The sequence below is a fragment of the Lissotriton vulgaris genome, chromosome 6 (genome assembly GCF_964263255.1).
Source record: "Lissotriton vulgaris chromosome 6, aLisVul1.2, whole genome shotgun sequence".
Classification (NCBI taxonomy): domain Eukaryota; kingdom Metazoa; phylum Chordata; class Amphibia; order Caudata; family Salamandridae; genus Lissotriton; species Lissotriton vulgaris.
The window spans coordinates 1,407,934,540-1,407,955,813 of record NC_141694.1 but is presented as its reverse complement, the minus strand read 5'-3'; the positions used below and the strand labels follow the sequence as shown (position 1 = coordinate 1,407,955,813).

The window sequence follows — 21,274 nt, the reverse complement described above, 5'->3', positions numbered from 1 at the left end:
TACTCTTCTTTAATTGCTTTCAAGACCGTGGTGTTGAAACTTTCGTAGCATTGTCTGTCATTTAGTTGCAGGTAGGCTCTTTGTCGTAGTCACTCCTTGTCATCAACACAATATTTCCTCCTTTATCGCTAGCCCTGATAATTATTTACTTATCTTTACTCATCTTGGCTACTAGTGCCTCATATTGCTGAGTTCTTTGATCATATTTCCGATTTTGTGAATAGATCCGTTTCTGAAGCTTTCATTTGCGATACAACATTTTCATGAAAGATGTCTATTCCATCATGAGGCATTAGAGCATTAAAAGTAGAGGGAGGCTTAAAAGGTGTCTCTGGTTTCATTTGTACTGTGTTCAAACTGATAGGCTCCCCTCCAATGTTCTGCGTCATAGAGTTAGCATAACCTTTTCCCTCCGTTTCCCACACCTCCATCAATTCTATTTGTGTTGCTGTTCCTGACATGCCAGATTCTTTCTCTCGTTCAACAGAATTTAATGTAGGCAGCTTGTTGGCCCGTAGGGCATAATACTTGCGCAATTTCAACTTTCTGACCACCTTGTATATATCACACCTTGTAGTGGCGTAATCCATGCTTTTAAGTGGTGCAAAGGACAGGCCTAGTCTAAGTATATTTTCCTCTTGGGCTGTGAGAATTACGGGAGTTTAGGTTAATAATTGTACGGTTTATAACACTGTTCATTGCTGTTTCCCCACCCATCGTCCTCTGCCTCTCTTTTTCTTTGTTTGATAAGATGCCCCTCTTCTTTCTTGCCCTGAGCCTCTGCCTTCGTTTGAAGTTTGCGCATTTGCGTTGTAATATATATATATATTTAATTTAGAAAGGTCTTTTATGCTGCAGTCTGCCTGAATAAAAAAGTTAAAACGACGCCATGTGGGTGCCTTTGTTTTTTTGTTTTAACTGCATTTTCAATATATAAACAGATAACAAAATAAATTTTTATATATATATATATATATATATATATATATATATATATATATATATATATATATATATATATATATATATATATATATATATATCCCGACGTTGTCCAGGTATGAATTGCTGCCGGCCAGTAGTATATTGTTTTGTAGGATTTCGTTTTGATAGCATTTCTTTTCTGTGACAGACCTGTGAAACGCTCCGATTCACAGTGCACTGCTGATGCACTTAAGAGTGTGCGTTCAGTAGTGTGTGAACTCGAGTTTCCCTACTTTATTTTCCTTGCAATATTATATAGCGCGAACTCGACAACATGGCATGATCACAATTTACATTACAGAAGAACACATTCATTTGTGGTAGGCACGGGGAGACAAAGCGATTTGCCTGGAATCAAAGGATGTTGAGCTGATGCCGAGATTCAAACGGAGCTCCCCAGCTCTAAAGTTCGCAATTCTAGAACTTGTGGCGGGAGGTGTGTCTAAAAGTGTATGTCGGTGCTGGCCATCAATGAGAGAGACCTGTGCATTTTTCAAATGGTTGGTGAAAAAATATGAGTATGTTGCTGGAGATGTGGGCCGCCGTGCCACCAATGTACTTACCGGGGGCGGGTAAACCCCCATTATTCCACAACTTTCTTTCCGCATACCATCACTCCGCATACTTTCATTACGGAAGTACCATGACTCCGCAATGCCATTATAACGCATGGCATTACATTTTATATGCTTTTACCACGCATACATTTACAACGAACTTCGTTGTGAATGCATGAATGGTAAAAGCATGGTTTTTAGGTCTCGCACTGCGAACCGATCGCGAAGCGATCGTCGCTGCGAGACTCTATTGCAATCATTTCCGCTTCCAAGGAGTCAAGGGAGACAGGAGACAAGTGAGGTGCACGCGCGCGTAAACGGATCAGGTCACGCGTGCATCCTGTCTCCCATGGCTCCTTGGAAGCAGACACACATGCACGCACACACACATAAAGACCCCCCCGCCGCGCATACACACACGCACTCACACACACACATAGAGAACTCCCCCACCCCCCGCAGCCGCGCATACACGCACACACACATACATAGAGAACCTCCCCACCCACCCCCCCCGCCCGCCGCCGTGCACACACACGCACACACACACATACATACAGAACCCCACCGGCCCCCCGGCGCTTACACACACACATCCCCTACCTCGGCTCGGCGTGTCTTCTCATTACAGCTTGCGCAGGGACAGCCAACGTGCACGCGCACGGCGTCTCCTGCGGCACTTGATTAGCTGCAGAGCAATTACGCTGCTTTGTCCCTGCTTCTTGAAGAGTTCCCCGAGCGAGCAGTACGGATTCTTCTGGTATGTTGGAACCATCTGCGGATGTTAAAATAAGCATTTTTTTGTATTGACAGAAAGCAAGGAGTAAATGTTTGAAAGTACAGCAGCACCGCTGATCTCACCTGCTGTACTGCCGGGCCGTCCGCGCTGTGGGGCAGAATACATTTTATGGCTCCACTAGTGCCGGTAAATACTTACTTCTGAGTCGGGAGCTTGGCCGGACCCAGGGAGAGTGCTGCAGATAGGCTGCCCTGCAGTGTGTGATCGCACAACAGACCCGACTGACCCCATCGCCTTGTGAACTTGCATCAGGTACTGTTATCTGCACTTTTGGGGATTAAGAATAGGGCCGCAGCAGCTCCTCCAACCTCGCTGCTGAGACTCGCGCCGCAGCGGGAGCCAGTTTTTTGTCTGGTGCAGATGAACAGTATGTAGTGCTGCTGGCCGCGGGTGCCGACTGACTGTCTTGCAGTCTGGGCTGTTGCACGGCAAGTCAAGCGGAGAGCAGGACTCACCGATGCCCATGCCGGCGGTGAAGAATGGAATCCTGTCTGGATGGGATTCCCGCCCCCGCGATTCGGCCCAGATCGGCAGTCTCATTCAGAGTCACTCAAGCAGGCCTGTCGCTCAACAGAGTGGGTATACTAAGCTCCGTTGCTCCCCGGAAGTATGAAGGGCCACCTTGGCCCGGTGGTATCACATAAGTCATCACGCGGCGAGCGGGAGGGCCTGATCCCAGCCTATCCGGCTTGACACCAGTAGCCGTGTTCAGTTGGAACCTGTGCTATCATCTGCATCAGGAATCGTAAGTAAGTGTATGACAGAGCTGATATGATTATTACAGTGAACTGTGACAAATATTTGCTTTTGTTACAGAGTCATCATGATGCCAGTTCCCACCTGACTCATGTTCTAGCGGGCGACACGACAGACCTCGGGGTGGTCGGCCCGTCAGCTACGGATTTTTATGCTATAGCTCTGTGTCTTTTTCAAAAATTGTTCAGCTGGCTGGACGCTGCGGCCGGGCTGTGACCTAGGCTATCGTGTGCCATAGCCAGCCTCTCCCCCCAACAGTAACAGTACGATCAGATTAGAAAGGCACTAGGTTAGTACCTTTCCATTTTCTGGTGCTTTGCAGCAGTTTAAAGAGTTTTTCGTTGCTCATATACATGTAATTTGATATGTATGTTTCACTCACCTTCCTTCATTGCTTGATATTGCATGTGAGAGTCACTCGTAGTCACTGAAATGTCACTCATAATTCCAATAACATTATTAAAATGTCACACATAGCAATCTGAAACCTTGTTTTTTTTCTCGCGGCAACAAACCCCCACGAAGATGGCCCTGAAAACGTGACTGCACACATTAATTAAAAAAAGGCAATTCGGAGATTACGCATTCTTGCTTTCTAGGCAGTTAAATTCCTTGTGTTTCTGCTTGCATTGTCTGTCGTAGCTACAATTTTTGGTTGGTTTCTGACGTTACAGTTCCCGTTGTTTTTCTGGTATTTTATAGTTTTTGTTCCCCCTCGTCCTTCTTGTTTTACAAGTCATTAGTGTCCGGAAGGTTAATCCAGTTGGTCCAATTGAAGGAAGTTAAGGCCACAGCTCGTACACTGTATACAAAGCCTTGAGCTGGCTACATTGTGTCCTGACAACATTGTTTTTACTGTCACCACCTCAATAATTTGACCCCTTGTGTACCTCCTCACACATTTTCACAGAATTACAAATGCAACAGGAATACCCGCCCATTGCTCTGTGCACCCTGCAAAGAGGCCAAGCATTGGATGGCCACGTATTCCAAACGCCTTTTGAAGTCACTGACAAGCACTGTGTTAAACTCGCACTGCTTTCAGCCTCACCTTCAGAGCTCTCAATTGTGCCCGCTATAAACACCTACTCGAGAGTAAATGTTTCATGCAAAAATAAAGAAACACAGCACCCTGGAAATAGTTTACTTAATCTTGCATTTCCTAAGAATGTTAAACGGGAAATAAAAACAAGAACTAAAATACTGACATGGATTACTTACATTTTTTTACATGAATTATTTAGAACTCAATCAGTGTTTTTAGCCAGTGAAGTTAAGGACCTGAATATAGGGCCCAATTGTGACCTGTGTCAATATTAGTTTTTAATTACTACCTAGTGTGAGATTGAGTGCACGCTTCCAGCCACACACACACACACACACCACTAGCCATCAGTGCACGCTTTCACTGGGCACAGACACCACCAGCCGTCAGTGCACGCTTCCACCAGGCACACACCACCAGCCGTCAGTGCACGCTTTCACCAGGCACACACGCACACCACCAGCCATCAGTGCATGCTTTCACCAGGCACACACTACCAGCTGTCAGTGCACACTTCCACCAGGCATACACAACACCAGCCATCAATGCACACTTTAACCAGGCACACACACCACCAGCCATTAGTGCACACTTTCACCAGGCATACACACCACCGGCCGTCCGTGCACACTTTCACCGGGCACAGACACCATCAGTCATCAGTGCACGCTTTCACCGGGCACAAACAACACCAGCCATCAGTGCACACTTTCACTAGGCACAAACACCACCAGCCGTCCGTGCACGCTTCCACCAGGCACACACCACCAGCCGTCAGTGCACGCTTTCACCAGGCACACACGCACACCACCAGCCATCAGTGCATGCTTTCACCAGGCACACACCACCAGCCGTCAGTGCACACTTCCACCAGGCACACACACCACCAGCCATCAGTGCACACATCAATTGTTAACGCATCCAAATTTAACTATTGGAGCAATCGCAGTATGGCACACTTTACTATTAAACATATTCATCTAAAGCGCAGCATGCCACCATTGCTAAAAAAAAATACACTTTTTTTGGCCTACAATTTAAAGACTTTTGTTGCAATTGGTGTTGCAATATTAAGCAATGCCAATAGCTCAAACTTAATTAATGCGAGACCTATTGCATTACAAATGCTTGTTTTTTAATGTTTGGATAAGGTAAGTATAGTTATAGGGGTATATGTTTTGGGGTACTGAGGTATATGTTTTGGGGTGTTTGGGTATTTTAAGGGTTCGGATATAGTTTTGGGCTATGGGGTACAGGGGTAGTTTTAGGGATAGGCATGGGTTTTGGGGTACAGGGGTATTTTTAGGGTTCAGGGCTAGGTTTGGGTTTTGGGGTATAGGGGTATTTTTAGGGTTCAGGGGTAAGTGTGGGTTTTGGGGTACAGGGGTATTTTTAGGGTTCAGGGCTAGATTTGGGTTTTGGGGTACAGGGATATTTTTAGGGTTCAGGGGTAGGTTTGGGGGTTCAGGGGTAGGTTTGGGTTTTGGGGTACAGGGGTATTTTTAGGGTTCAGGGCTAGGTCTGGGGGTTCAGGGGTAGTTTTAGGGTTCAGGGTTAGGTTTGGGGGGTCAGGGGTATTTTAAGGGTTCAGGGGTAGGTTTGGGTTTTGGGGTACAGGGGTATTTTTAGGGTGCAGGGCTAGGTTTGGGTTTTGGGGTTCAGGGGTAGGTTTGGGGTTTGAGGTACAGGGGTATTTATAGGGTTCAGAGCTAGGTTTGGGTTTTGGGGTACAGGGGTATTTTTAGGGTTTAGGGATAGGTTTGGGTTTTGGGGTACAGGGTATATTTATTGGGTTAAGATGGGTTAGTATTTAAGGGTGTTGGGGTATTTAAAGGAGTAAGGGTGGGTTATGATTATGGGGTGCAGGGGTATTTAAATGGAGCAGGGTGGGATTAGCACACAATATGAGACATGGCATAAAGGGCGGAACGTACCAAATGCCCCCAGCGTTTGTCACGCCCACAGCACAATGCAGACACGCCCACAAGGGACTACTTTGCTGGCACGGTTCTTTTACCTTTTAAATGTATATGGTGGGCGTCTGCATAGCCTATGTCCTTCTGCTGCAACTGCCCTTTCCAACGCTGTATTGGGTGTTGTGATTGGTGCTGTGGTTTCTGAGATTACCCGCCTCAAAGGTTTGGGCTCTCTCTTTACTATATTAGTATGGATAAAGGGGTTTTATAAGTGATTAGTACACCAGATTGCTGCAGGGAGTACAATATTTGTCAAATTATAAGTGGAAATGGGCAGTGCAGGCATATTCCTCAAGCCTCGTATGTCTGCCCTCAGAAACACCCTCAGAACTAAGGTAAAAGCTGTCTCAGAAGATGACTGCCAACCATCTAAAATGGAGAAGATTCTGATATGTTTTATGCCTATCTCTCTCAATGCAAAAACTGGAAACTCCGAGACAGCAATGAAAAGATTGTGAATCTAAGATGGGGGCTTTACATTTTAATGTGCTGTCACTGGAGCAGTTGTTGCATATGAAAGAGGAGCATGTGGATGTCCCGAAATTCTCTGGGCGCAAAATAATCCACGTGGAACTGCTGCTATATGCTTGAAATGTGTGTGCAGACGAGTACTCATTTGCATTGTGGGTTTACCTCCAAAGCAAGGCGTAGGTGGCATTTTAGAGGTAGTGCTGAGTCCAGTGGATGACTTATGGTCAACCGAGGGTTGGTGGATGGGGAGATGGGGCTAGTTCTGCATTGCTGTTTATGGTAAAATACTTCAAGTTGTCTCTCATATCATTTGTGAACATGCTGGAGGGCAGAGGCATGTGAAACCAATCTTAATCTTCAGGTTGCTGCCAGACAAGAACATAATTCATAAAGCCCTGATGAAACTGAAGTATGAAGGACCCTGAATCGTGGTCTTTCCTCACCTGTGCTCTATGCTGCTGCAAATCAAGAAATCCTACCAGGGCGAAGCAAAGAGCTTCGAAGCCTTGAGATCCCCATATTGGTTAGCTACTGTGTGAGGCCCTTATTCTGAGTTTGGAGGGCAGGGATATTCAGTCCATTTTTATTTAGAGTTCTGTTGGCTATATTACACAAATATAATACAGTGGACAGTACATCCTAGTTGGGCAAAATGTTCCTATTTAAGCAAGAAGACCCTACTTGCTCATTTCTAAAGGAGGGCCATAAAGCCAAAGACTTAAGTAGACTCTTATGCCCACACAAATTGCTAACCAGGTGTCCATCATTTTAGCTCCCTGCGCCCATGCCTGAATCTGCCCAGGCTCACTCTCCTTGGAAGTTAACATGGAAGATGTTTTTGTTGTGTCCCTTTAGCAGCTTCTTGGATTCATTTTCCATCTTCGCGTTTACCACTCTGCTTTCATTTTTATCATACGCCCCCCCCCCTTCCCTATGCTGGTTCATCACTTGGAGAGTTATGGGAGAGTTAAACATACTAGCTCTGCTATACATTAAGACAGTGCAGTTTGACTAATGTTGTTTTGCTACTTTTGCTACAGATTAGATTTTACATATCAGTGAATGTCGTTTATGTGGCTGATATATTTCACTGCAACTGATAGCAAATACAAACAAGCATTTACAATGCAATGGTTTCGCCTTTGGAAAAGTTAGAGTTATTGGCATTGCATATGCCAAAATTTGTATTTATGTTTTTGTTTCGAAAACAGATAAGTAAATGGCATTGTCATTTACATTGCCATTACCTTTTTTTTTCAGTCACTTGGCACTCTCTAGCACTCCCTAGTACTCTTTATGCACTCTGCATTTCATATGCACTCCCTGTGCACTCTGCACTCCCTATGCAGCACTCTGTATGCACTCTGCACTCTATATGCACCCTGCACGCTCCACTTCCTATGCACTCCCTATGCACTCTGCACTTTTTATGCAGCACTCTGTATGCACTGTGCACTTTGTATGCACTCCACACTCCCTATGCACTCTGCACTCCCTATGCACTCTGCACTTATCATGCACTCCCTATGCAGCACTTTGCATAGAGAGTGCATAGGGAGTGCAGAGTGCCTAAAGAGTGCAGAGTGCACTCCCTATGCACTCTGCACTCCCTATGCACTCTGCACTCCCTATGCACTCTGCACTCCCTATGCACTCTGTATGCATTCTGCATTACCTATGCACTGTGCACTGTCTATGCACTGTGCACTCTGCACTTCTTATGCACTCTGCACTCCCTATGCACTCTTATACATTCTGCACTTTTTATGCACTCTCTCTCTGCACTCTCTATGCACTCTGCACTCCTTATGCACTCTGCACTGTGTATGCACTCCCTATGCACTCTGCATTCCCTATGCACTCTGCACTTTGTATACATTCCCTATGCACTTTGTATGCACTCTTTATGCACTCTCTCTGGACTCTGCATTCCCTATGTACTCTGCACTGCCTATGCACTTTGCACCCTCTATGCACTCTGCACGCACTCTGCACTCTATGCACTCTGCACTCCCCCTGCTCTATGCACTCCCTACTCTGCACTCCCTTTGTTAAAGTTTGAGCTTTTGATAAATGGTGTTTTGTATCTTCATTGAATTATGTGTAAAACGTTGATGTGTTTTACTTTGCACAGAAATCTGGAGTGCATTTATAATGCAATTATTTGCAGAGAGAGGGAAGGGATGAAAGAGGCCAGGAGTAAGAAAGCTCAAAAGGAAGCGAGTGCAGGATAGAGAGGGAGGGCAGGAGGGAAGGAATAGACGCAGGAGAGAGGGAGGGCATAAAGGAGTGTGAGGGCATGAGGGAAGGTAGGAAAGTGTGAGAAAGGCAGAAAGGAGAGGGCGGCAGGTAAGAGAGGGAGGGCGGAAAGGAGAAGGAGGGCTAGAGGAGGAGAGAGAGGGAGAGTGGGCAGGAGAGGGTAAAGAAAGCACACGGGCAACAGAGGGTGGGCAGAAGAGGGTAGGGAGAGCACGTGGACAACGGAGGGTGGGCAGGAGATGGAGGGGAGAGCACATGGACAATGAAGGGTGGGCAGGAGAGGGTAAAGAAAGCACACTGGCAACAGGGTGGGCAGAAGAGGGCAGGGAGAGCACAAGGACAACGGAGGGTGGGCAGGGGAGGGTAAAGAAAGCACACTGGCAACAGAGGGTAAGGAGAGCACATGGACAACGGAGGGTGGGCAGGAGATGGAGGGGAGAGCACATGGACAACGAAGGGTGGGCAGGAGAGGGTAAAGAAAGCACACTGGCAACAGGGTGGGCAGAAGAGGGCAGGGAGAGCACAAGGACAACGGAGGGTGGGCAGGGGAGGGTAAAGAAAGCACACTGGCAACAGAGGGTGGGCAGGAGAGGGTAAGGAGAGCACATCGACAACGAAGGGTGGGCAGGAGAGGGTGAGGAGAGCACATGGACAACGAAGGGTGGGCAGGAGAGGGTAAAGAAAGCACACTGGCAACAGAGGGTTGGCATGAGAGGGTAGGGAGAGCACATGGACAACGGAGGGTGGGCAGGAGAGGGTAAAGAAAGCACACGGGCAACAGAGGGTTGGCATGAGAGGGCGGGGAGAGCACACGGAAAATGGAGGGTGGGCAGGAGAGGGTAGGGAGAGCACAGGTCAACAGAGGGTGGGCAGGAGAGGGTATGGAGAGCACATGGACAATGGAGGGTGGGCAGGAGAGGGTAAAGAAAGCACACGGGCAATAGAGGGTGGTCAGGAGAGAGTGGGGAGAGCACACGGACATCGGAGGGTGGGCAGGAGAGGGTAAAAAAAGCACACGTCAACAGAGGGTGGGCAGGAGAGGGTGGGGAGAGCACACGGACATCGGAGGGTGGGCAGGAGAGGGTAAAGAAAGCACACGGGCAATAGAGGGTGGGCAGGAGAGGGTGGGGAGAGCACACGGACATCAGAGGGTGGGCAGGAGAGGGTAAAGAAAGCACACGGGCAATAGAGGGTGGGCAGAGCACACGTCAACAAAGGGTAGGCAGGAGAGGGTATGGAGAGCACATGGACAATGGAGGGTGGGCAGGAGAGGGTAGGGAGAGCACACTGACAACGAAGGATGGGTAGGAGATGCTGGGTCAAGCAAAATGACAAAGGATGAAAGGCAGGAACAGAATGAGTGAGAAACACAGAGGGGGCGAAGTACACAAGGGAGCCAGCTGGAGGAAACACGCACTCTCATAAAGTGGTGCTTAAATTAAAAGAAAAAAGTACCACCTGAAATAGTGAGCCGTGGATGGACAGCAGTGCGTCCATAACGCTAAAGAAGAGAAAAAAAAAAGAAATAAAGTAGAGGGAGGAAAACCTACTGAAGCTAAGAATTCCAAGCAAGCAAAGGAGAGTGACAATGAACCGAAGTAGAAATGGGCGGGCGCTAAGTCCACTGTAAAGTACCAAAACGTCTGGCAACAGACAGAGGTGAGACATAATAAAAATAAAATGATGTACACAGTGGGCTTTGGATCCAGTCAGAGGAGTATTGGTCACTCACCTCCTGGTACAGGACAGCGAGGGCGGGAACGGGGCACAGGACAGCGAGGGGGGGAGGGCGGGAACGGGGCACAGGACAGCGAGGGGGGGAGGGCGGGAACGGGGCACAGGACAGCGAGGGGGGAATGGGGCACAGGACAGCGAGGGGGGGAGGGCGGGAACGGGGCACAGGACAGCGAGGGGGGGGGCGGGAACAGCACACGGTGTTCAATTATTCTCCTGGCGATGTGATTACTGCCAAAAGAGTCCACTTCAACATAAGAAATTCAAGGCATAGTGCATTTAATCAAAAGTTTGCTAATCCTCTTAATAGCACCATGCCCTGCTCCCAATTAGATAAAAGCCATACAGAAGAAACCATTTAAACCTTTGCGTTTTCAGTGGCAATGTAAACCGAGTGCATTCCAGATGATTTCTTGTTAACTGCAGTCAAATAGTAAGCCTAAACTTGCTCTAAATAGTATGGCAACCACGTGCTTGGGCGATACAAGTCTGAATGCAACCCCCTGGGCACCAAAAACAAACAAGCAACGGAGAGTGAAAGGGGAGGGGGGGGGCGGAACGGACAGCGGGAGGGGGCGGGAACGGGGCACAGGACAGCGAGGGGGGGGGGCGGGAACGGGGCACAGGACAGCGAGGGGGGGGGAGGGCCACGTCCAACTGGAGTTACTGAAGTGAAGAAGGACTACAACTCCCAGTGTGCACTACACTGACCGAGGACAAGTACAAAGCATCCTAGGAGACATTGCACGTTGTACAACATTGAAGAATCCCATACTTCTGTCAAAATAAAGATTGACTACAGTTCCAACTGGTAGGATATAAATAATACGTCATACACTGGAACGAGGCTAGTGTCAGCTGAATAAAAGTGCAGGGGGTAGGGGCGTTGGAAATATCAATGGAAGTAAAGACACACCGACGTGCCACAGTTAAATGCGTATTAACAATGGGAGTGTGAGTCACAAGACCCGAATCTGATGACCTCCTACTTGGCAGGTACGTAGACGTATGTAAAGCGCTCTGACACCTTCGGGTAAAGTTTGCGCTATATAAAATTGCATAAATAAAAAACGTCGCCATCACCCGACGCCCCCCGTGCAGACGCCGCCCCCGCCAGGGCCTCGCGCCTCGGTGCAGCTTATCACTGAACATACCTGTTGCAGCAATGGCAGGAATGCGGCCCCTGGCTCCAGGCCCAGGCACGGCCTGTTACAACAAGAGAAAGGGGAAAAGAAAAGAAATGTGTCAGAAAGGAAAAAATGTAGCCGGAGGGTATGCAGTCAGGAAGCGACCGTGGAGGGTCCGACCGCAGGATCCAAACGAGAGACAGGGCAGCAGAGGCTACAGTGCAGCACCCGGTAGCCCCCTCCAGAGGGACTGTGGTTTGGCCGAGCAGGCGAGGTCAGGTCAGTCTTCCCCGGGCCCGGCGGTGATCGCGGTGAATTCTCGGCTCCTCCAGTCGAGCGGGCCAATCCAGACACGGCAGAACGGGCGAGCCTCCAAAGCACCCGGGAGTCAGCCTATGGCAGTGCGGCTCCCAGGTCAAGCCTGCGATGACGCTCCTCGCCCTAGCCAATCACCACACGGCAACAGTGGTGACGCTGCGCCGCACGGGCCAATCCCGTCGCGGCGTTTGGTGAGGGGGCTCGGCTCTCCCGTCCAATCGGAGAGCAGCGGGCTTGTTTTCGGTCGCGTTGGTACCAGCAAGGTACGGGGCCCTTCGTCGGGGGTTTACTGATCCCGGGTCGCGGTGGTGAAGCTGCAGACAGGTTATTTTAGTGCGCTCTGCTCGGGGAAGAGGGAGGCGGGAAACGTGGGGACGGCGGGAGGAGGGACACAAGGCAGGACAGCAGCAAGCACGGCCCGGCCGGACCAGATTCGGGGGCGTTCCTGGCGTCGCGTGACGTCGGCAAAAGCCAAAGAATCTCGGGAACGCCCCCGAGTCTCCTCCGGCCATGACGGACGCCTCTCTGTTCCAATGGCTAGCCTCCATTTATGGAGCTAGCCAATGGGACGGGGGGGCGTATTCCAGAGTCACTACTGCAATCAAGAGATTTCTCTGGAGGCGGAGCCTAAAGGCTCCGTTCCCCAGCGAAACCTAAAAATGAACATGGAGCAAATCAACATTCACCAACTGGTTTCTGGCTTTATCCATACATACGAACAAACCCTGGACGCAATACATGCCTTCCTTAGATTGATGACTGGAAAATTCCTCCTCACATGAAGTAACAACCAAGCCATCAGCTTCCATGTCAACCTTCCGACCAAACTGGCATCACTAACCATCTTCTAATAACCAAGAAGCATGGCACCGAACCATAGATGACCACATATGTCTCGTGTTGCAATGGAAATTCAATTCCTTGTCTGAAGGCACACTCTATAAGCACCTGCTAACAGGATGCAACCTTTTGGTCGAAGACATATAGTAACACAAATAGAAGTGCACCAAAAATAATACTTTCATATGAAAAAAGTCCCATTCAAATTCCCGAATATTTTCAATTCTTCACTTTATTTTCTTTCTTAAAAGTGTTGCATGTTGCAGTGAAGACAGTCAATGTATTTCATCCATAAAAATGGACTTCTTCAGGGCTGTAATGCGATAAAGGCAAACCATATTTAAATAAATGTAAATGTACTAATACAATATATAAAAACATGGAATAAGCACATGTATGGCATATAATTACACCAGACAAATAATACAAGTAACATATTTCCCAAGGACATGGACATCCCTACCAACTGTGATTTGTTACTTAAAAAGTCACAAACATTAAAATCAACATAGTTTCTAATACGTTAATGTGCAAAAGATGCTGATTTTTTAAAAAGAGAATTAGCACATGGCCAGTATGCAACAGGAACAGGATGCAATATTTCTCCCTCCCCCCACCTTTATTGTAGACAGTTCTAACGATGTAATAATTTTAAGTAGAAATGTACTATATTCCATTACTAATGACATGTTGGTGTTCAATATGTTTAGGTTTTAGGTTTTTGAAAGTCTCCTGGTGTTTAAGCAATCATTGGCCAATGGCTAATACTCTATTCAGAAAAGCTACATCTTTTGTAAATTAACTTTTTAGAAAGTATGTTGATTTAATAAATGTGAATTTTTGGTAGGGATGTCTCTGTCCTTGGGGAATGCGTTATTTGTATTGTTTGTCTAGTTAATTATATGTTATACATGTGCTAATTGTATATTTTTATATATTGTGTTTGTAAATTTAGATTTATTTATCTATTGTTTGTATTTATTGCATTACAGCCCTATAGAAGTCAATTTGTATGGACGAATTGCACTGGCTATCTTTGCTGTAACATTTTACGCTTTTAAGAAAGAAAATAAAGTGAAGAATTGAAAATATTCTGGGAAGGAGTATTACAACACCTACAGGAAATGAATGGGATTGCATTGCAGTGTGTGCCTTCCATATGTTTGCTATGCTATGTACCTTACTTAAAAGGGGTGCTGGGGAAATTTGTGCACGTTGCTCTGTTATTAGTCAAGCCCCGTGTAGCGCTGCATTGCGAAAGTGCTCTGGCTCCTAAAACTAAGTGCTGGGTAAAGGATATGGTATATTGTAATGAAAATCTGGTGTTATACGCAGAAGAACTACCAGCTGCATCTCGACCCAGAGATATATGGGAACCTCTACATCAATACCTGCAAGACTGGCCTCCACTGACACACAGGTTGATTAGCATCACTGTTAATCTACTCAAATGATGTACTGCCCTAGGCTCTTTCACTTCTGTGATTGAAAATTTTGCAGAATCAAATGCTGCTAATGTTTAACTACTGTTGGGGTAAGCTCAAGCATATATGTCTGTATGATTGTTAATCTTGCACTGTCTTGCGCGGCAGTTCTACTGTAAGTATCATCTCAAATGCCAATTAAAATAAATAAATAAATAAAGAATTGAAAATATTCTGGAATTTGAATGGGACTTTTTTCATATGAAAATACTGATTGTGGTGCACTTATATTTGTGTTAATATAGGTCTTTGAACAAACGGATCCCTCTTACCCCTCTTAGGCAACTGATTCAAAAATTCGCCTTTCATTCAGTTCTTGCCTGTTCCCTTCTTTAAAAGAAACAACGTTTTATCAACCACGAATCTTCTTAAATAGTCATAAGGGATGTCCTGGTGACTGAGAATAAATCATTCCCACCCTAAAGTTACACCTCGCCTTCTTAGATAAAGGACACTATCCTACTTTACTACCGAGCATACGGAATTGTCCTAGATTGTATCTCATCATATCTCTCCAGGAAAACTCACATAATCTCCCTTCCTCAATGTATGTTCTCGTTTTCCTCTCTGCCACATGCATTATTTCAGACTCCATCTTAGGAACACTTCTAGTCAGTGCTTGCCTCTGTCCCCTTACAGACATCAACCCTTGAACCTCACCGCAGCAACGATGCTGCTGGCACACGCGGAACTTCAAACTAGAACGTTTATTGGGCCTGGATTCCTCATCTAAGATTTATTCTTCGCTGTGTGGACCACTTGATGTTGGTGTTGTGCAACCACTAAACGTTGAAACAGTAAAAAACAGAAATCTTCACAAACAGAAACTGGTACCCACATAACTGCCCCTCTACCTCCCTCCAGCATAGACCCGTTATCCTAAGCTGACTTGGAGCACTCTGCCCATGGAGACCATGTGGGATGCTTGTAATGATAAATGCATTACCATCCACCTTACATATTTTGCGTCACTGACATGCTTAAGTCTGCAGCGACTGAATAAGTGCATTACCTGGGACTCGCAAATGGCACTCAGCGCTTCATACAAAGATCATGCTATAAAAATACTCTTTTCCAACAATGCGTAGCAAACTCAGTTGCAAGGACAGGACATCGGGGCCTCGCCTGAGCGTATGAAGCATGAAAACGCTTCATTGCACAAAGTCAGAAGGGAAAGCTTTTGACCATTATGTTCTTTTTGAACAAGAGTTAATGTGTAATGAATATTCTTTGAACTGTAGGACACCAGCGGGGAGCGCATGAGTTTGGTTTTGACCCAAAACAGGTCCCGTTGCTGATAAAATCCTATCTGACACTTTGGATTCTGAGATTCTCAGCCTGTGAGGTGGTTAACATGATTTTTTTCCCTCCATTGCAGAGTTGCACAGTCCTATCAAAAGTTCACTCGTATGTCAGTAAACAACTTTGAAACATATTGATTTGCTATGTTTAGTTTGTCTTTTGAAAAAGAGTAATGGTGTAAATGACTTTTGTTTTACCAGGGCCGTTTTTGATGCAGTGCCTGACCTGCACTTCATTTTTCTCAGAGCTCCAGCAGATGCGAAATTAGGTAAGAATTATTGACTAAGCATTGCCATCGTTAGCGGAGAAACCCTACTGCTTTTTTTCTCTCTAACATTATGGCTGTTAAGTTACACCCTAAGGGGTTTCAAATTGTGTTTTCACTGCATTGTCACTTTGAAAAGAACAAGGCTGCCCCTCTGGAGTGAGCCGTCACATGGACGGCGGTCTTGTTCTCCTTGCAGCCTGGCACAACGGCCTTTAAGCACTGAGGTTTGCAGGGGGCAGTCTTTGTCAGTTTATCAGCGGCATTCATGGGATCTGGGAAATTAGAGAGCACGTTTTTTCTTTATCAACAGTTTTTATTTGTTCAATTGTCACAACCAAAATTTAACCAGAGACATACTCTGAGAATTCTCTGCTCATGTAGTCGTTTTTACTATGTTGAACACTGACCTTTCTCTGTCTAAATTGATGCTGTTACTTATGCCCATATTCACAAAACTATAATGAATTATTAGATGTGGGTATTTGTCTGGCACCAAGGTGCTGCCGTGGGAGACTGCCTCCTAGGTCACCCTTCGGAAATGCTAAGCAGCAGGCAGAAGCAAATAGCAGGCAAAGTGGAAAGACATCTTCAAACGTGCCTTTTTAGGCTTGAGATAAGCCAAGTTATTTAGGGCCAGATGTACCACCCTTCCATTTTGCAAGTCGCAAATTGCGTCGTTTTGCAACTCGCAAAATGGAATGTACAACAGTGTCTCAAACACTGTTTGCGATTCCCAACGGGGTCGCAAATGACCTGCCTCGTTAATATTCACGAGGCAGGTCGCAATTTGAGACCCCATTGGTAATGGCCAGCACTCACAAGGATGTTGGCCCGCTGGGGTCAGCAGACCGCCATGTCTGTGATGCTTTTTAAATAAAGCAGTTTTTTTAATGCAGCTTGTTTTCCTTAAAGGAAAACGGGATGCATTTAAAAAAGAAAAACGAAACGTTTGTTTAATTTTTTTAAAGTAGGCAGTGGTCTGTGGGACCACTGCATGCTCTTAAAAAATATTTTCGCTGCCAGTCACAAAATTTGTGAGTGGCTTACCACTGTGGGAGTGCAGGCCGGATAAACAGACGTGGAGGCTGTAAATAGTGTGCCAGTGGGGCGGTCTTTATTCAACAAAGAAGCGTTTGAACAGATAGTGTCTTTAGGTCTTTAGGGGTTCTGTAATGGCGGTTCCAGGTCTTCTTTCTTGACGGGTCTTGGATATTCTTTTCCTCTTCAAGGGGGCGTCTCTCCGTTGTATGGTCCTTCCCCAGGAGGCTCAGAAGAGGAAAGAAATAAGGAGCCGTCAGTGATTGCAGGGTTTCACCTCTTAAGGTTTTTCAGACACTGTGGTCTCCGTCACCACACCCAGTTGGTGAAAAATAACCCACGGGGTTAGAGGCAAGTGTGGGAAGGTAGGTCGATATGAGGACAGGAGGTGAAGCAGTAAATGGCAGGGCAGGACGTGCACAGGAGTTGACGGAGGTGTTGGGAATGGGTAGGGAATAGTGCATTAAATATCAGTGTTTTTACTTTAAAGTAGAGCAGTGCTATGGGAAGTTGGTTTCTAGGCACCCCACCTGAGAGCCCAAATACACTCCCGGTCTCCCCTCGCTTCCCCTGAGCACAATGTTACCAAAAACTAAAGAAAATAATAAGGCTCACTCGGCCATCTAATTGAAGGTCCCCTCGGTCTCTTTAATGCCTTAACTGCGGCCGTTATTTCGGCGCAGTGTGGGCGTTCCATTAGGTGGGTGGGGCTCCGTTGGCCATTGGCCGACGGCAGCACTAGGGAGGTGGCCGACGGGAGCACGGAACGGGTTAAACCACCCGCCTCCCTCCTGTACACATTTAAACCTCCCGCCGCCCAGGTGCCTCTTTCCCCTGGTTCTGAAAACTCACTGGCTCTGCCGCAACTCTCCTTAGTTGCGGCCGCTCCTCAACCACCTCCTGTGGGGACTCCTTCTTCCGGGTCTCCCGCGTCTGTTTCTTCCTTGTCTGTCTTTCTTTCCTCTCCTTTTCCCTCATCTCGGTCTGCTTGGTTCTTCTCCTCCTTCTTCCCGGCTGTGTCGCGCCGACTGGTCGTGTCCCTGGGCCTTTTCACCTCCTGCGATGATCCTCTTTCGGGGTTAGCCACGCCCTCATCCTGTTTCGTGGTGTCCTGATGCTGTACGGGGAGAGGACATGGGGGAGGAGTTACGTTTATGGTCGGCCTTTCCCTGCGCTGGAATCGGGTGGAAATCGTCCGTGCAGGTATGCTTTGTGGGTGTTGTGGGGACGTACATTCCGCCATCGGGCCTGTCATGTTCGTCATCCCCTCACAACCACCTTTATAAAATAGGTGGTAAACGGCGAGTGTTTTGCGATTGTATATAGAAGTGCAACTTGCTATTAAGAAGGGACGCCCTTCCTTGGCATGCCCTTTCCTAATAGGTAGTCGCAAACCCTATTTTGGGAGTCGGTAATAGGTTATCGACTCGCAAAATGGGTTTGTACATTGCACAGACCTAATTTGCAGTCACAAACGTCCGATTTCCCTTTTGCGACCACAAAAAACGGTCATACATCTGCCCGTTAGTTTCTTAGAATTATGTAACATATACATATTGTGGGGTTTGAGTATGCCTCCTTCAGTCACTGGCCTCTTTGGCAGGATCCTTCAACTCTTGGCTTGAGAGATTGTGAACCAAATCTTGGATCAGCCTGCAGTTTTATTCTCAGATCTTTGTATTGGCACTTGGTTATATTATTTTACCTCTATTGGGATGCATTAGGAACTATCTTAAATTTGAAAAGTTCGGTTAATCATCACACCTTTTGTCATATTTAGTTACGTCACACGAACACTTTATTTATAAAGCAATATTTTTTCTGTTATTCAAATTACTCTAGCATCCAGTTTTCAAAATAGTTTTGTCAGAACTCGAGTGTGAGCCTGATGTTAAGATGGCTCCTCCCCGCTAATGCTACTTTTTTTACATTGGGCCAGCCTGACCTCAAGATGGCTGAAGTATTGCAAGATCAGCAACAAAAATTGCAATCTTTCCAGATTTTCAGCATTCATTGTAGGGCTATGCCTCTGATGGAATACATGTGGGCCACTAGAACAATATTGCTCTGCAGCATGCTTAGCAACAGGATAGGGAGATGTCATTTAGTAAGCATGCCCAGCTGCTCTTTTTTCATTCTGCCATTAGGCTGCTATCTAGCAGATCTACACATGCCAGGCAGATCTGGCTGTTCTCTCGCTAACAATTATTGGCAAAGCCAATAGGTTTGCCTTCTGAGTTAAAAAGCAAACCAATCTTATTGCATTGCCTGTGCCTGTGCCTGTTTATATAGTAGCACTCCTTGTTTTGCCATATAATGAAGTGCGGTCCAGGCAGGTAAATGGATTTGCTCTAGATCAAATAAGGTGGTCTGGTGGGGAAGTCAGAACTTACTGCACAAGATTCCTGTGAAAAATGAATATCCATAACATTTTCTGGAACATAGGGGGTGATTATTATGGCGATGAACCCGCCCCTAGCAGCGGGTTCACCGCCATCGTGCAGCCAATTACTGCTCGCCCGAGCAGGATGCCTGGCAGGTGTAAAGCCCGTCCGCCACGGGTCCGACAGTGGCAATCATTACAATTTCCTGTCGGACCCAGCCCGCATCCACAAAATGCCGCCAGATTTGGATGCTGCATCCCCGCCAGCCTGTCTATGGCGTTCAACCACCATCGGAAGGCTGGTGGAGATGTACTTTGGGGGCCCGTTGTGGGCCCTCCCTTGTGCAGGGGCATGTTCATTTTGCCCTTGGGGGGCTCCTATGGTGCCCCCTATAGTTCCCTGCACCAGGTGGCAGGCACTGCGTGGTGCCTGCTACGTAGTGCAGGGAAGTACACAACATGCATTTTTACAATTGCGGTGGGTGCTGCAGCCAGCATCACCGGCCGCAATGGTAAACATGCACAATGCGACCGCCACAGGGGCGGCCGCATTGTAATGTCATGTACAGGAATCCAATTTCCAGACGGTTCTCCGCCTGGAAAACCAGATTTACCCACTCCTTTAGACACCCAGAGCTCCAGGTGCCGTCGGTCCATACCCTTGTTCACTGAAATGCATTTGGCACCTTCCGGGGAAAAGCATGACGTAGTTACGACCTGGGAAATAAAGATTGGAGCTACTTACCCACTGTGTTGGCATTCCTTCAAGGGCAACCTTTTCTGTGTGTAATTTAAATGCGGCGCGCCTCGTCGCAGGAATGCCCAGTCGCCTCAGCAGCAAGACCGACGGCACCTGGAGCTCTGGGTGTCTAAAGGAGTGGGTAAATCTGGTTTTCCAGGCGGAGAACCGTAGAGGTACTCTGGTGCTTTCTCCCCCACGGAACCCCCTTGGGGATTGCAGTTTTTAATCCAAATAACCGGGACAGCATTCAGTTTGAATCAGTTATTGAACTACCATGCCCAGAACACATTGCATACATTGAGCCAGAAGTCCCTTCAGGGCAGGGCATATGGTATATAGTTCGCATTGGCTGACGGGACTGTGTGTGGAGAGCCAGTGAACAAGGGTATGGCACCCGAAATGTATTTGGCACCTTCCGTGGGAGAAGCATGACGTATTTACGACCTGGGAAATAATGATTAGAGTTACTTACCCACTGTTTTGGCATTCCTTCAAGGGCAACCTTTTCAGTGAGTAATATATATCACCTACTGGCGGTCGCTAGTAGGTAGTTATAGTTAGAACCTAGTTTCCATAGGAAAAGCATTTTTTGATTTGCTAATAACTGTGGCGTCGTTTGATATATCTTACTGAAATTCTCAAAAAAAAGTCTATCCAGGTCCGCTCCTATCCTGAAAGTTTGGGGGTGATTCGTCAAGCAGGGGCTGAGAAAAAAAGGGGGGTCCCAAAAGTTGTTTTCTCTATAGGAAATTTTGCAAGGAGCTACAACTCGAACTGCTAAACAGAATTACCGCAAATTAAGCAGAAAGTTAGAGCTTGGTTCAGAAAGCAACCTTTTTTTTCAATGGAGTAAATCCGTTCAGTAATTTTTGAGAAATTCAAAAAATAAGAGTAAAAAAATTCATTTCCCATAGGAAACTTTGTGCAAGGCTAAAGCTGAAACTACTGAACGGAATTTCTCCTAATTTGGCAGAAAGGTAGTGCTTGGGTCAGAAAGTGACTTTTTTAAAAATGGTGTAAATCCGTTCAGTAGTTGCTGAGAAATTTAAAAAATAAAAGTTTTGATTTCTGGGCGGAGCCTAGGTTGTGGGCACGAGCTTCACTGATTGGCTGCTAGCACTCCAAACCTGTCTTGGCAGCCATCTTGTGGCTCGGTAGAAGCGAGTCACCCAAAAACAGAGAAACAAAGGT

The 21,274-nt window shown here is 46.8% G+C and overlaps 1 protein-coding gene across 3 annotated transcripts in view; it reads left to right on the top strand.

The window, feature by feature from the left end:
* CFAP61 (cilia and flagella associated protein 61) overlaps window positions 1–21,274 on the top strand; it is a 1,856,219-nt gene that overhangs the window by 108,710 nt on the left and 1,726,235 nt on the right. For all 3 annotated transcript variants that reach the window (XM_086927518.1, XM_086927517.1, XM_086927519.1), the window contains exon 4: window positions 15,853–15,920. In XM_086927518.1, the coding sequence (XP_086783644.1) occupies window positions 15,853–15,920 (68 nt within the window). The remainder of the gene's footprint in view (window positions 1–15,852; window positions 15,921–21,274) is intronic.